The sequence below is a fragment of the Heptranchias perlo genome, chromosome 38 (genome assembly GCF_035084215.1).
Source record: "Heptranchias perlo isolate sHepPer1 chromosome 38, sHepPer1.hap1, whole genome shotgun sequence".
Lineage (NCBI taxonomy): Eukaryota > Metazoa > Chordata > Chondrichthyes > Hexanchiformes > Hexanchidae > Heptranchias > Heptranchias perlo.
The window spans coordinates 8,388,458-8,403,534 of record NC_090362.1 but is presented as its reverse complement, the minus strand read 5'-3'; the positions used below and the strand labels follow the sequence as shown (position 1 = coordinate 8,403,534).

The following is a 15,077-nucleotide window of genomic DNA, read 5'->3' as shown; positions in this document are numbered from 1 at the left end:
CAGGCTCAAAAAAAATCCTACCCATTTATCCCTAGTCTTCAGATCTTCCTTGACTAGTATTCTTCCATTAATAATACGATCTACTGGAATATGCTGTGCTATACAAATCCCTCTCTGAACTGTAACTCCTGTGCTTTTATATTTGGACTGCAGATCCAGTGACTTACTCTCGCCTCCGAGTCACAAGGTTGTGGATTCACGTCCTACTCTAGAGACTTGAACACATAATCTAGGCTGACACTTCAGTGCGGTCCTGAGGGAGTGCTGCACTGTCAGAGGCGCCGTCTTTTGGATGAGACATTAAACCGAGGCCCCGTCTGCCCCCTCAGGTGTACATAAAAGATCACACGTCACTATTCGAACAGCAGGTGACTTCTCCCCAGTGTCCCTCAACCAACATCACTAAAACAGATTATCTGGTCATTATCTCATTCCTGTCTGTGGGAGCTTGCTGTGCACAAATTGGCTGCCACGATTCTTAAAGTACAACAGTGACTACACTTCAAAAGTACTTCATTGGCTGTAAAGCACTTTGGGATGCCCTGAGGTTGTGAAAGGTGCTATATAAATTGCAAGTCTTTCTTTGAGGCATCAAGCAAAGCCAGCATGTCCTCGGGAATTATTTTCCAACAATTCAGTTGCTCTCAATGTGCCCTGCTGCATTAGACTGTAGTGGTGCTCTTGGAGACTGTGCTTCAATTGAAATAAATGAAATCACTGGTGGAAATGAGAGCTAGAAACAGCCCATAACATAATGTAAAGAATTTTAAGCCCTGGGCTGGCACTAACCCATTTACCAAGGAATGTTTTAATGTAACTGATAAAACAAGAAAATACTCTAGCGTTGGGAGAAGTATTAGACCCGAAGTTTTGAATAACTCGAGGTAAAAAACCACACAGAAACACAAGGGCAGTGGCTGCAAACAGAATGGAGATTAACTTCAAGAGTGCGCTGATGGGAGAAAAATAAACCCAGGACTGATCTGGGATTTACGGACCAACGGGAGATCACGTAGATTTCTGGAGACTACAGAAAGGAAAGCTCTTAAAGGGACAGCGTCCCTGTGAATTCCACCCAATGGATGATGTATAATGGGGAACAAACACACGTGAATTATGGATTAGCAGAAGAAACTAGAAGTACTCAAGATGAGGACCAAGAAGATTTCTGCACTCTGTGCAGACTGCAAGTTGAATTCAACAGGGAAACAAACTTTGGATTTACAAAATGTTATGAAAGCTATTGAACACACTTTTTACTTCTCACTGTGGTGCTGATTGCTCGAGGGAAAAGGAATGGAAAATAGCAGAGAAAGAAAATGAAAATTGACTTTCACTCTGAAAACGAGTACCGTCTACATAGTAATATAGGAACAGGAGTAGGCCATTCAGTGCCTCGAGCCTGTTCCGCAGTTATCGGCTCATATCCTTGCTGACCATCAGCATAGGTTTGGGAACAGGCAGCTCCTGGTAACAGAGGGGAGTGTCCAGCCAGACTTAAGAAATATGGGACAACTTAGTGGAAAACAATGATTAAAAAAAAAACTTAACTGTGCACAACATGCCAACAGTGATTTTTTGCTAATCAGCATTAAATGCGAACCCTGTACATCACCACAAAATAAAAATGCTGTAGAAATAATGTCAGTTTTAATTGGAATTGTACAATGGAACATTTCTACAGTACAATGATAAGACTGTGCAACCTTGCAGTTTCTACTTCTGAACACACAGAAGGTCCTATCCAAACTGAATGAAAGGGGCAGAGAAAACAAACGTAATGACATTGGGCTGGCAAAGTTGGACCTGGGTGAGCATGGCCCTTACTTTACATCACAGTACCAAACAAAGACAGTGTCAATTGACTGTTACAAATTAAGATCAGAGAAAATGATTTTCTATCCATTATGTGGAATAATACAAACTCCTGCATGTGAATTCCAGGGAAACAAACATCTCCATCAAAAATACACTATGTCCTGCTCCTCCCCTGAAAACTAGAACTGGATGCAAAGCAGATTTATCAATGAAGGCTTTCGTTCGAGAGGCGTGTCCCAGAGACCCTCTCCAAACACAGACAGCAGATCCCCAAAGGGGTGGGGGGTGCAGTTACAGGCAGGATGTAGTGTCAAAAGGTCATTAGGTGGAATTGTCATTTTGGAGTCATAAAAGACATTTTGGTGGCAGTTCCCATCAAACCATTTTGCCGGGGGGGGGGGGGGGGGTTTGAAAGGCTGCGCTCGTCTCGATTTTCCCTTCACAAAAAGGAAAACATTCGGGTTTGTAAACACTAATCTGCGAAGCTGCCTCTGCTGAGTTTAGACAGTACCACATAACCTGACCAGCACATCCACAATCCCACGCTGAGGTACAAGGGACCTGGAAGAGATGCCGGAAGCAAGAGATTCTGTGATATCCTGGCTGTTCCAGATGTTGCAGAAATGTCACCACCTCCTTCCCCTCCTCACCCCAACCATACAGTGGATTGGCCGAGACAAGGGCTTCATGTTAGGTGAGCAAAGGTGGCCTTCCCTGCAATAGCTGAACAAATTAAACCTGCATTTAATGCTAGTGATAACTATTTAATTTTGTACTCCTTTTAGAAGTTCCTTATAATTGAAGAATGCAAGTATTTTAAGCAAACCACCACATAATCCCAAATGTTTTAAAAGAGAAATATCTACAGTTACCTCGACTGCCGTAGTCACCACTGTGTACACTTTAGAACTTCAGACAACCAGAGACCTCTTGAACTCCCCTGACGTGTCATCGGGAGGCTCATGGGTTGTTGGATTGGAATATCATGGTAGGGAACCAGACTGAATGCTACTCAAATAGTCTGCTCCAAGGTGGCCATTTTAAGACATATTAGAGGCCATTTTAAGACATAAAGCACAGCAATAAAGGGTGACCGAGATGTAAATAAGTGTACCTATATAACAATTAGGATTTTGGTGCAATTCAGTTATACATTTCCCTTTCAATTACTGCCTTGGGGTTATTGGCGGTGGGGAAGAGGTCACAAGGTCCTTCAAAATCTCTTTGCATAACAAGCCTGAAGGGGCTCACTTCATTTAATCATCTATCCCTTCTCCTGTCCATCAATCAACCTTGCAGGTGAAAGACATTCCTAGTTAGTGCAGTCACATCCCAGGTTAGTGTACCCGCCATTATTGGTCAGTAACTATTGGTAGTTAAGTAAACTTCCATTGAAACCTATTGTTTGGGTGGGGGGATGCTTCCACTTAAGAATTGTACATTATATTCTTACTCCATAATGTGCAGGACAAGTGCACCGAATAACCAGCCAACTCTCTCAGCGTGCCAGAGAGGCTCCTACCCTGCAGGGGTAAGAAACCGTTGAGCCTGTTGCCTGCTCCAGAGCTTTTTTCCCACGCTAATGCCCACTTCGATACGAACAAAACACACAAACAAAGGCCGCAGACATTACAAACAAAAAAAAAAGCCAAAACAGAATAAATATATTTACACAGCAGTGCTCATTGGCCTCAATGCGTGAGCTCAGATTAATAAGTGTCTCTGGCTGCAGCATCGAGCCCTGTACAATAATCTGCGGTCACCAAGTGGGAACAGTGAACAGCACTCTCACCTGCAAAGCATCAGAGTCAAAAGCAAATCACACCCGCAGTCAAGCCCCACTGTGCGGAATTTACTGCTCAGCAAGCACTGGGTGACACAGCAGAACCTCACAATCACCCCTGCTTCAAGGCACTGAGTCATATAAATTTGACCTGCTAACCAGGTCACCCGCTATTCTGGAAGTTGACAACTTATTTTAGTCTTGACTGGTGTTTTTAAACCCCTTCTGTCAACGGCCAGCTAAACAGCTACAGCATTTGAAACTGATTTCAGTAACATTACAGCTCAGTAGAGATCTTTACAATTTCTGATAAATAAATCCCTCATCTTCTATCAGGGTCAGTTGTAGCAGGCTGGGAGGGCCAACTGTGGGATGGTTGCCCAATGTAACAAGTGAAACTTCAGCCACAACTGTGCCTGAATTAGATTGTGTTTACTTCCCCAAATAACATATAGCCCTAAATACAATAATTTGCCTCCATAAAGATCTTTCCAAATTCACTTGCAGTTTAAGATCAATTGTAGGATCGACCATATTACGTCAAGGACCAGCTGTAGTGGGACGGATCCCGAGCTCTCTACACTGACTCAGATAGGCAAGTACCAGCTAACAACCACCTTAAGTTTATCACTTTTGATCAGCATCTTAAGGTAGTCGACTTAGTACAGTTTTACTGTAGTTTGGTGAGTGCGTGGCAGCATTTATGACATGGCTGCAGGGACAGTATACTTTAAAGTGAATGTGGAATTGGTAATATTTCTACCAATCATTTATAGGGACAGCGTCTGTTATAGGACGTTGACTGCAGCTGTGGGTTTTTTCTAAACCTACCTGCAGCCAAATCCCTTTTCCTAGGGCAGCGATGGGGGTCTCTACTGCACCGGTCACACTGGCCGACCTCCTGGAGACGGGACAATTAGGGTTTGATACACACCGGATCAACTTATTTTAGCACTGAGGGTCAGCATAACTGCACTGTCACCCCGTGGAATTTGGGTTTGACTCCAGCCCAGACCGATGGCTTGAAAGACCCTGATTGAGTTTGAACAGTCAATTAAATTGCTAGTGGGCACCCATTCGAAGTAGAGTCCAGAATTTAGCACAAACTGGTGCTCCCATTCAGAATGGTCACTGCTGGGTGGCTGCTGTAGGAAATTAAAATGTTGCACTGTATAGTGGGTGAGGAATGAGAGGTTGGGGTTAAGGCACATTGTTTGGGGGGGGGGGGGGGGGGGCAAAGTGGAGGCAGCTTTATTCAACTGACCCATGCTGTACACAACTGAGGAGTGTTCAGTGCTGATAATAGGTGCAAGAAGCACTGATGTCCTGCACCCTGATGAGCACAAAAATGTATTTAAGAAAAGCACGCCTCTCAAAGAGATACGGGTAAATTATACTCATTAAAATGTTAAAGCGAAGCATTTTGCACTTGCTCCCCGCAAAAAATCAGGAGTACTGTCAGGTCTCAGCTGGGTCACTAAAGAAGACACTCTGCAGAAACAGATTTCTTGGGAAGGGCAAGGGGAAATTGAAAACATCACTTTGCCCCATGATGGGAGTGGATGTATTGCTAATTGGTTTGGTGACAAGAGCCCCTGAGGAGGAAAGACTGCTCAGGTACAGACTTTCGCCAATTGGTTTAAATTTCCAGACACTCGACAAACCTATGTATGTGCCCCATGGCAAGACTTAATGCCCTGATCACCAGTCACTTCTGACCAAAATGCAGAGTGACAAATGGGCCCGTATCAGCTCGGAGATAAACTCTGCTTATATTCTGCATATTTCTACATAACATATTCTGTATTTCACCAGTGATGTGCACAGCTATCTCTGCAGTGAAGTACAGAATATACCGTTAGAGAAGAGATTAAGTAATTGCAGAATTCATGGGTGAATCACCAAAGCATCAAACCACCTTTTCCTTTGTGAGACCTTTCAAAACGAAATGTCAAAATGATAGAATTTGCCATGAATTTGAACACAGCTTCCCAGAGTATGACAGATGGGACTGACACCAGCAAAGGCCGAGCTTTCACGTACACACAATTCAGAACTGAAGACAGTTTCCAGCTTTCACCATAGCCGTTGAATTTTCACAGCAAGTTTTTTTTCAGGCTAGCGCCAGGACTGCACATATAAACTATTTAATTCTCAAAAAACTTAAAATTAAAATACTAAAATCAGAACAAAAGCTTATTTCAGCGAGAAAAGGAGAGACACATTCAACCATTCATTAAAAAAACAAATTTCCATAGTTGCATTTTATACAGTTTACAAAAACAAAACTGCGTCCAAACCCTCGATAACCCGCCCAAAGGGTACAGAGAGCAGCGCAAAGGGCAACAATTATAAAAGAAAACAAACCAAAAATAGATACTCAAGTACTTTTTTTTGGATTATCATCGTCTGGAATTTTGTGAATTTTATTTAGAAACTCATTCTCAAGTAGCGATTGTGTGCTATATTTACAACACCTCAGAGTAAAAACACAGCTTTTACTCACAATCTCAAGGACACAAGAAGAAAAAAGAAGTCCCATTGATAGTGAAACCTGAACCTCCAGTCACTTTGATTAAATAAAAGCATTTCCGTCTAAATAATCAGGTCATAGCCCCTGGTTTTGATTCCTTTAGAACCTGGCCCTGACTAAGTAGCCATCGAGAGAGAAATTTGTAATGTTGTCTGGTCTAAATATTATCACATCTGAAAGCTGCAGTTGTAAGCAGATTCAGGGCATATTTTGGGGTTGGCTTCTTTCTGAAGTGACCGGATATTATAGGCTCCACTGTATCGACAATTGATTAAGGTTGCACGATTATGTTCAAGGATGAGTTCTTACAGCACTGATCAAAAGAACAAAGTCCTGATTGCCCACATTTTAAGGAATCTCTGATGGGTTTGTACTGGACCATTCAACAGCTAGCAAACCTCTGAAAAATTAAAAATCAATTCTATACATTACCTCAGGTAGTTCCAAGCCTCTCCCAACTGTGCAACTCAGGAACAATGAATTCAAATAGAAAGAAAACACTCGACAAGGTAGAGAGAGAATCTGAGACAGACACCAAGGCCACTCAAAAACTGATCTGACCTGCCCCTTTAAGAGGTAATTGCCAGTGCTTTTTGTGGGCCTTCTATTTCATACCAATTTCCACTACTGGAATGTCACAAAGTTTCAAAAGAAAACACACGCACACAGCTACTAATCTGTATTTTATAAGTTGTTTATAAGTTGCTCTTCCTGGCAGAAATTTTAACACTATTAACTTTCAGCCATGTGGCAATCATTAGGAAACATTAAAACTCCTGAAAGTCAAATGGGTCAAGGGGGCAAGTCTATTTTCGAAACTGTGTAGACTCTCATCTCCTTTGTACCATTTAAATAAGGAACCAAAATAGGACCTTCTGGGAAAGCTGGAGTATCTTAAAGGGGCATATCATGGTGTTCTGGGTTTTTTTGGCAAAGAGAAGAAAAAATATAAACAGGGAAATATTTTCCACTAAACATTCTTAAATAAAAATTGCATAAGACTGTAAGAAAGGCATACTAATTAAATAACAAAAAAACACTTGTAAGGTTAAAGTTGTAGGTAATGAACTGCACAATCATTCGTTCTTACAGATCTGCCTCCTCGAAAGCGTAACTTGTTCATCTGTCTGGGTTGCGGGGGAGGTGACAAGGCGCCTCCTGCTTTGACTGAGCCATCAGCACTACAGTAACAAGCGAGCTGTGTCACAGCACTCCCGGCATGTCAACCGCAGCTCATCTCTAGGACGATAAAACCTGCCAGAAGCAGTAACTGCATTGCTCAGGGCATTGCAGGGGCCAGAGTCGCACAAGGGACTGTTAAACATGTCAAGTTCAAGCACTCGGAAGTCCTTCCTTTCCCCAGGTTGCAGTCTCCCTCCAACACAAACAGAGCTCGGTGAATGCAATGTGTGCATATATTGCACTTGTACCTGTATAGTCCCAACGCTGAGTGTTTTTTTTTGCTGGGGGTGGTGTCTTCCTCTGTTTCCTGATTTAGTTATTCTCTCTCTGCTGCTCCATCAGTTACTTACACAAAAAAACTTAAGTCCTTTCGAAGTTACAGCATGGAATGGTTATAAACACAAGTAGAATCGATACAGGTGTGAGGTGCCAGAACTCACGAATTAAAGTACAGTCTGCTCCTGTTAATTCAAGGTTATATTTTGCTTGAAAAGAAAGTTGAATTAAACAATTTAAATAAAACTGCACAGGAGGCAATTCTGTTCAAATAAAATTTGAATTAACATAATTCAAATTAAGCAATTAAGAGTAGACTGTACCATTGAGTAAACAGAATGGGTACTGAGTTAGCCACACTAACAAGTTAACCTGACAGACTGGCAAGATACCTGGATAAAGGGCTGAATAACTTGGATTGGAACTGTCTAGACCAGACAGCTGGGATTTTGGTTCCCATACACAGACTGACTTGTTTATACGCAGTGCAAAGTAATACCTGCAGCCTTTCACAGCTCCCCAGCTCTTGGGGCTTTCTTGTTTTGATGCACCTCTCCAAGTGTGTAAGTTGCTGGCCAGAGAAATTGTCCGCTTTAAGGAATAACGTCTAGTTCAGAAAATCGTGACACCAGCCTTTAAAAAGCTGTATTTTTTTTCCCACAGAACAATTGTCAATTAAAAAATTATTTTCCGACAATCAATTAAAACAGTATCGCTGCACAATCTGGTAATTAAAACCAGCACCTATTTTCAGTGTTAAAAAGAGCAGAATATTAAACAGATAACAGTGTAGACATTTTTGCATGATGAGACCACAAAAGGATGTTCAAATAGTTTGCACATTCCTTAAAAGAAAGTTGCTTCAAATTGCTTCCTCCCAGCCCCTGAGCAAGGTCCTGTGCTTCCATCTATTAATCTAAACTCCAGGACAGATTAAGGAGTGCGTGAGGCAACGCAAGACAGGCCAACTCAAGCCTTTCCTTCCCAGTGGAATGTTTAGCTTCTTGCTGTGTTCTATCTTATAGCAGGACAACAGCAAGTTGCCGTTTACAGGGATAAAGCAGCCGTAGAACTCGCACCCACCGTCTTCTGGATGGAGAGGAGCGCTCTTTGTCACCCAAGCTACTGAATGCCCTCAGTAAAAATTTTTAGATCCTGGTGCAAAGCCCCCTTCTACCCCAGGTCAACGCAGATACTTATTCTGACAATAACGCATGCAGAATTGCGAAACTGTCTCATTCCAGCAAAGGGCTATGGCTCTCTCCCACCTACAGATATCTCTTTCAGGATCATTTCATACCTTGTTGCGCACATTTGGATTTCTGAAGTGAGCTGGACCTCGTGATGTCAAGGTGACATTGCATCGCTTCAGTCCAAGATTTTCAGAGGGAGAAACCAGGGCTTAATGATGTTACAGCCAATAATCTCAACATAGTACAGTCCAATGAGTCACATGCTTATGCACAGGACTACCCAAACTCTATTTCGATGAGCTCATTGCATTTTGGAAGTACTTTGGTTGAGTTCACATTGCTAAGGAAACATAATTGAATTGTACCCAGCTTGGGTCACTAGGTATGGCAATGGTTAATCTCTGAAGCCATGCCAAGATCAGTGACATCATGTCCAGACATATAGGTTCAATGGCGTGGCAACATCACAATGCTCATTTTGCATCAAGAGTTCGGCGTCAACCGAGCTTTCTAACCCTTGTAAATTCGGGAACCGTTTCTGGCAAACGGTCGGTTTCCGTACGCACGCCTTTAGTGCTCAATGCTTGGCCAACCTTGGGGTACAGCAGCACGAGGATGGTGATTAAAGCCACAGGCACTTTGCGGCTTCCTGAGGATACAGCTGCCTTAAGCACGCATCTCCGCAGTCACTGACCAGCAGGTACGGAGTATGTTTAAGGATCTAAATTCTGAATACATCAGAGGGCAAATCCTCTGCCCCATCCCCCCCCCCACCCCCCACCCCACCCCCAGACAAACTCTTTCCGTCAAAACACTGGAAACATTTGCTCCCATTTTCCCAATGAACTCAATCCTTTCAAGTTGGTACTTACATGTTATGGAAAGAACTCTACTCTTTGGGACCCTAGAAAGATTAAGACCATTCGTACATTAGCCACAATGAGGGAGATGGATATGGAAAAGCTTCTACCTGGTTGGAGTCAGAAGAGGGCGTCCCTTGAGAAGACACCACCCCATGCAGTGCTAACACCTACTTTTTTTTGTCCAGTGAAATTACCTAAAACATAAAAAGTAATAAGCTGTTCATTCATTTTGGCAACCGATTCGCAGTAGCTCTTAAATCAGATGCTCTTGTCAAAGGCTCGTGACATCTGTAGGCATCCCACTTAAGAAAATAAAAATCTCAGGGAATTAATGCTGTTTTAACTCTGTAATGTTTCCATGGAAACACTGCTCTTTGGATATAACCGTCAAGATTTCAACTAAAAACACATTTAAAAGTGGCAGTACTGGCTTGAAAATTACTGCAGCAGCCAGTGTGTGTTCACAATCCACATTGCGTTTGATCTTTGATCGATTCTGGATACCAGCGACAAAACACGCACACACGCGCACGCACACACGCCCCCTACATTAAGTGCACCTTAAGAAAGCAAAAAGAGCCCACCTCCTTTTCTTAAAAATTACTTCATACGGCATACACAAAACACATCTGCCGATATCTGAAAGTTGCAAACGAGGTCGAAAAAAGGCTCAATAGTGGGGGAGGGAAAAAGAAAACAGTAGATTGTAAATTTCTCACAGCTTGTATGCTACATCACAAAATAGAACAACCATTTTTTTTTGACAAATGCACCTATTTCCGCCCATGCCGCAATCGTCAGTTTGTCTGACTTCTCGTGCTCTGGGTGGGCGTCTCTGCACCGAGAGTCTGGCCCCACAGTTTGTCGCGATTGGTGGTGGGGATGGGTGGGGGTAATCGCCCTGGTCCTCCCACCAACATCCACCCCCCCCTCCACCCCCGCCCCTACCCCCGAGCCAGGGAACAGAAAAGGCTCGGGACGTGTGTCTGCGTCTGTCTGGTCATCTCTCGCGGGAAGTCGGTCATGTAAGAAGTGCAATTGAGCCTGAGTGTTGAAAAGGTTCCTTTCCCGGCGGAGGACAGCAGGCACAGGCAAAAAAAAAAACCAAAAGGAGATCAGTCTGAAAAGCTTCTCAACCAGTCAGGTGGCATTTTCATCCGAAATGAGATGAGTTGTACATGCAAGCAGAGCCTTACAGTCCCTGGAGAGCTGCAGTCATTTGTGCCTGTTTGTGGTCTTCTTCCTTTTCCTCTTGAAGAAACAGCAACACCTGCAGGAGGTGGGAGATAAAAAAAAACCCTTTATAAAACTCAGGAGTTTCAGTTTATACATTAAAAACTATATACCGCAGTTCCACAGGTCAGCTGAACACTGATCTACAAACTCACGAGGGACCTAAGAGAGTTAGGCACTGGATTATAGGCCTATTAAAGAGGATTGGCCTAGAACAGAGGTAAAATCCATGAACTGGCAACCCTTTCCACCCTCCCAGGAAGACACTAACAGTCACCATCAGAAATAATTAACCTCTTGTAGATTTTTGACTGCACTTAACCAATAAATGGCCCCTCGAGGACTCGGGTGGCACGGTGGTGTAGTGGTTATGTTACTGGACTAGCAATCCAGAGGCCTGGACTAATAACCAAAAGAAAATGTGTTCAAATCCCACCATGTCAATTTGACAATATGAATTAAGTTTAAAAACCTGGATAATAAAAATCTGGTGTCAGTAGTGATCATGAAGCTAATGCAAAATACTGCAAATTCTGGAAATCTGAAATAAAACCAGAAAATGCCATGAGGCAACTGGATTGTTGAAAAAAAACACACAACCGGCTCACTAATGCGGGAAGGAAACCTGCCGTCCTTACGGTCTGACCTATATGTGACTCGAGTCTTTCACCAACTCTTAACTATCCTCTGAAGCAGCAGTTGTACCAGGGCAACTAGGGATGGGCAATAAATGCTGGCCTTTCCAGCGACGCCCACATCCAGACAATGACTTTTTAAAAAAATAAGCTGAAGAAGCAGCTGAGGTTCTATAATTAACAATCATGGTCCCCGGAAGGGGTGGGGTGAAGGGAGGTCAGAGTACCTGTCCACGATCCCTATTTGGCGACTTCTGATGGAAGGTGCATCTGGGTATCAGAGGACGACAGGACCAAGCTCGCCTATGATTTACCTCAGTTGAACGGTTCACTCACACTCGCTATTTGAGTCAAGTATGAAGAACGGACACTCGGGCAAGACTGGTTGGTGTTGGTGGAACTATTCTCCAGGACAGGTCAGGGGCGTCGAGAGAGGTGGAGAAGAATTTGGAAGGACACTAAAACTTTTCTTTATGAGGGGAGGGTAATGGCCATTCAAAGACTTCATTGGAAATTCAACAGATGATGCACAAAACAGACTAAATGACATCAGCCACATAACATACTTTGTATAAATTCAAAGACATGTTACATTTTAAATTTTCTGGGGTGGGGGAGATGATAGCATCAACATATATAAAGGATGATGCACAGCGGGAGTTGGTTTCACATGAGAAATCAAACCTCTCATCATGGTAGTTGGGAGAAAAAAATCTTCTGCTTGTGCTTAGTACCAGCACACTTTAGGAAGGATGTCAAGGCCTTAGAGAGAGGGTGCAGAAGAGATTTACTAGGATGGAACCAGGGATGAGGGACTTCAGTTATGTGGAGAGACTGGTGAAGCTGGGGTTGTTCTCAGAGTAGAGAAGGTCAAGAGGAGATCTGATAGAGGTATTCAAAATCATGAAGGGTTTTGATTGGTTACCTATCTACTCTGAGAACACAGATTTAAGGTCATTGGCGAAGGAACTAGAAGCGAGGTGAGGAAAACAAATTTACGCAGCGAGTTGTTATGATCTGGAATGCGCTGCCTGAAAGGGTGGTGGAAGCAGATTCAATAGTAACTTTCAAAAGGGAATTGGATAAATGCTTGAAGGGAAAATTTGCAGGGCTATGGGGAAAGAGCAGGGTGTGGGACTAATTGGACAGCTCTTCCAAAGAGCTGGCAAGGGCATGACGGGCCAAATAGCCTCCTTCTGTGTTGTATCATATTATGATTCTATAAACTAAGCATAAAGCATAGATGCAAACCGAACAGGGATTGAAAAGAAATCAACACTCAAAACAGTCAGAAAGATGCAAGCTGTAATTTCCATTCAACAAGTGAAGAGCTCAGTTGCAGGCAGATGAATCTATTTACAAAGCACCACAATTGATCACAATGGCCTTGACAAGAATGGGACAGTTGATCAGTTAGCCAACTGTCTCACGGTCATGTACTCGGGGATGTCGCAAGAATACGACACTTGGACTGGACACTTCACTCTACGTACTAGCTACATTCTAAAACCAAAGAGCTGGCAATCTCAGCTGACTGTTTGCACTGGGGCTTCTCCACATTGACAGTGCTTGACCAACGAGAAGGGCAGAAAATGCCTGGGGCACCTCAGCTACAAGGAGCTGAGAGAGGGGTGGATAAGTGGCTGGGAAATGAAGGGGAGCTGGGTCTTGTGATCCCCCCACCAGTTGCCAACAGGATGCGTGAATCTGCAGTCACCCATCCGTATTTTCAACTGAAGCCCAGGAGGTAGATTGCGCTTGTGTTGTTATGAGCTATTCCACAGGTATATACCATTGACATCCAAGTGAAAATCACTGCATTCTTGGGTTGGTTTGGTGCAAGTGCATGCAAACATCTGTCCTTATCGTGTTCCTAGATAGTGATCTGAATACTGGTATATGAACACAATACTCAGACTGAGATGAGTTTATTACTACATTCCAAATGCACAATACATGGACAATAATTGCTTTTCATCTTTACCAAGCCATGAACGAATAAAAAAACAATTTGAAGGGAGTTTGCAGCCAATAAAGTGGGGAGGTGGTGATCAAAATCCTGGGCATTCTATCTTGGCATCATCATTGACTTGGTCAACTCAGCATGAAAAATAATACCATGTGTGTGTAAACTTTCCCATTCCATCTCTATTTGTTGCAGTGATTTAGTTTTATTCATTACCAATTGATCCTCTCTGTTGTTCTCTCATTTTCCTGCACACAATGTCTAACGCAGCAGTATTTGTAAAGTTCTAACACCCAAAGGGAACTTTTGTCTTTGGCCCAATTGACCGCACACAAAAGGGATTCAAGCATCTAGGTAAATTGAATATGACACAGTGCCACTACACTGGACAACTGAAATAAATGACAGCAGTCCTTTACACAACAGGTAATGAAATATTCTTGTAATGCAACTAGGACTTCTATGGCGTGCTCATAACTTGGAGGATATGCCAAAGTGCGACATTTACAAGTGCGTGCTGTACGGAAGATTTGAGATATTATGGATGATAAATTTCTTTTACTCCTCTGTGCACAGTATCGCACACAAGTGCTGTAGTTGCTGCTTATTCTGAATCCTGTACAGGGTCTTCTCTGCCACGAGACAACTTATTTCTTCCATTGCTTCACACTGCGCTCTGGGTTTCCATAATGAAGTCCCTATTTATGTAGACAGGTCGTTAGGGAGTTAGGCTATCAGGAGAACTGGCTAGATACGATTGGTGGGGGGGGGGGGGGGGGGGGGGGGGAAGAAAGAGAACTCACCACCCCACTAGATACCAAGTCAACCCAGTATTGAGAGACCGGTACCCTGTACACAGTACCTAACTATAGATTTTTTTTTAAAAAATCAGAAAGCAGTCAGAAAACAACAACAAAGGCAAACTTCCCGCAAATGTGAACAAGCAGCAAAGTACTGCGATACTGGAAATCTGAAACTTATTAAGGAAACTCTCAGTAGGCCAGGTAGCATCTGTGGAGAGAACAAAAGCCAACGTTTCGGGTAAGTCCCCTTCCTCGGAACTGGGAAAGGGTCCATGCCAGAAACACCAACTTTTGCTCTCTCTCCACAGATGCGGCCTGGCCTACTGAGCGTTTCCAGCGTTTCCTGTTCTTGTTTCTCACAAATTCGACCCTGGTGATTGTGAGAAACACCATGACTTGGAGAAGTTGCACTGGGACCATCAAAGAGCAAGTCGCAGGGTTTGCAACAGGCAGTACGCACTCCAACAACCCTTTAGCAAGTCATAGTTAATGATACTCTTGAATTTCAGCCACTCAAAATGTTTGCTAAGCTTTAGCTAAATCGTGGATTTGCTGAATGTTGAAGTTTATCTGCAACAGCTCTCATTTTCTTGCATAAACACAACTTAAATGGTGACAAATTTTGTGGTGCAGTCATAATCCTGTAGAGGGCAGACAACCCAGCCACATCTTCCCAATTCCATAGAAGGGTTACACCATGGGCAATTGGGTCATTGCCAGGCAATGGTCGACACGGTACCGAGCCCAGGGATTTCTTCTGCAGCCTGGTAAATAGAGCTACAATACCCCAAG

At 43.2% G+C, this 15,077-nt stretch overlaps 1 protein-coding gene across 2 annotated transcripts in view; it reads right to left on the bottom strand.

Moving 5' to 3' along the window:
• Positions 1-1,628: 1,628 nt before the first annotated feature.
• Positions 1,629-15,077, bottom strand: part of LOC137304706 (casein kinase I) — a 160,650-nt gene continuing 147,201 nt past the window's right edge. For both annotated transcript variants that reach the window (XM_067973378.1, XM_067973380.1), the window contains one exon: positions 1,629-10,918. In XM_067973378.1, coding sequence (XP_067829479.1) covers positions 10,864-10,918 — 55 coding nt within the window. In that variant the 3' untranslated portion in view covers positions 1,629-10,863. The remainder of the gene's footprint in view (positions 10,919-15,077) is intronic.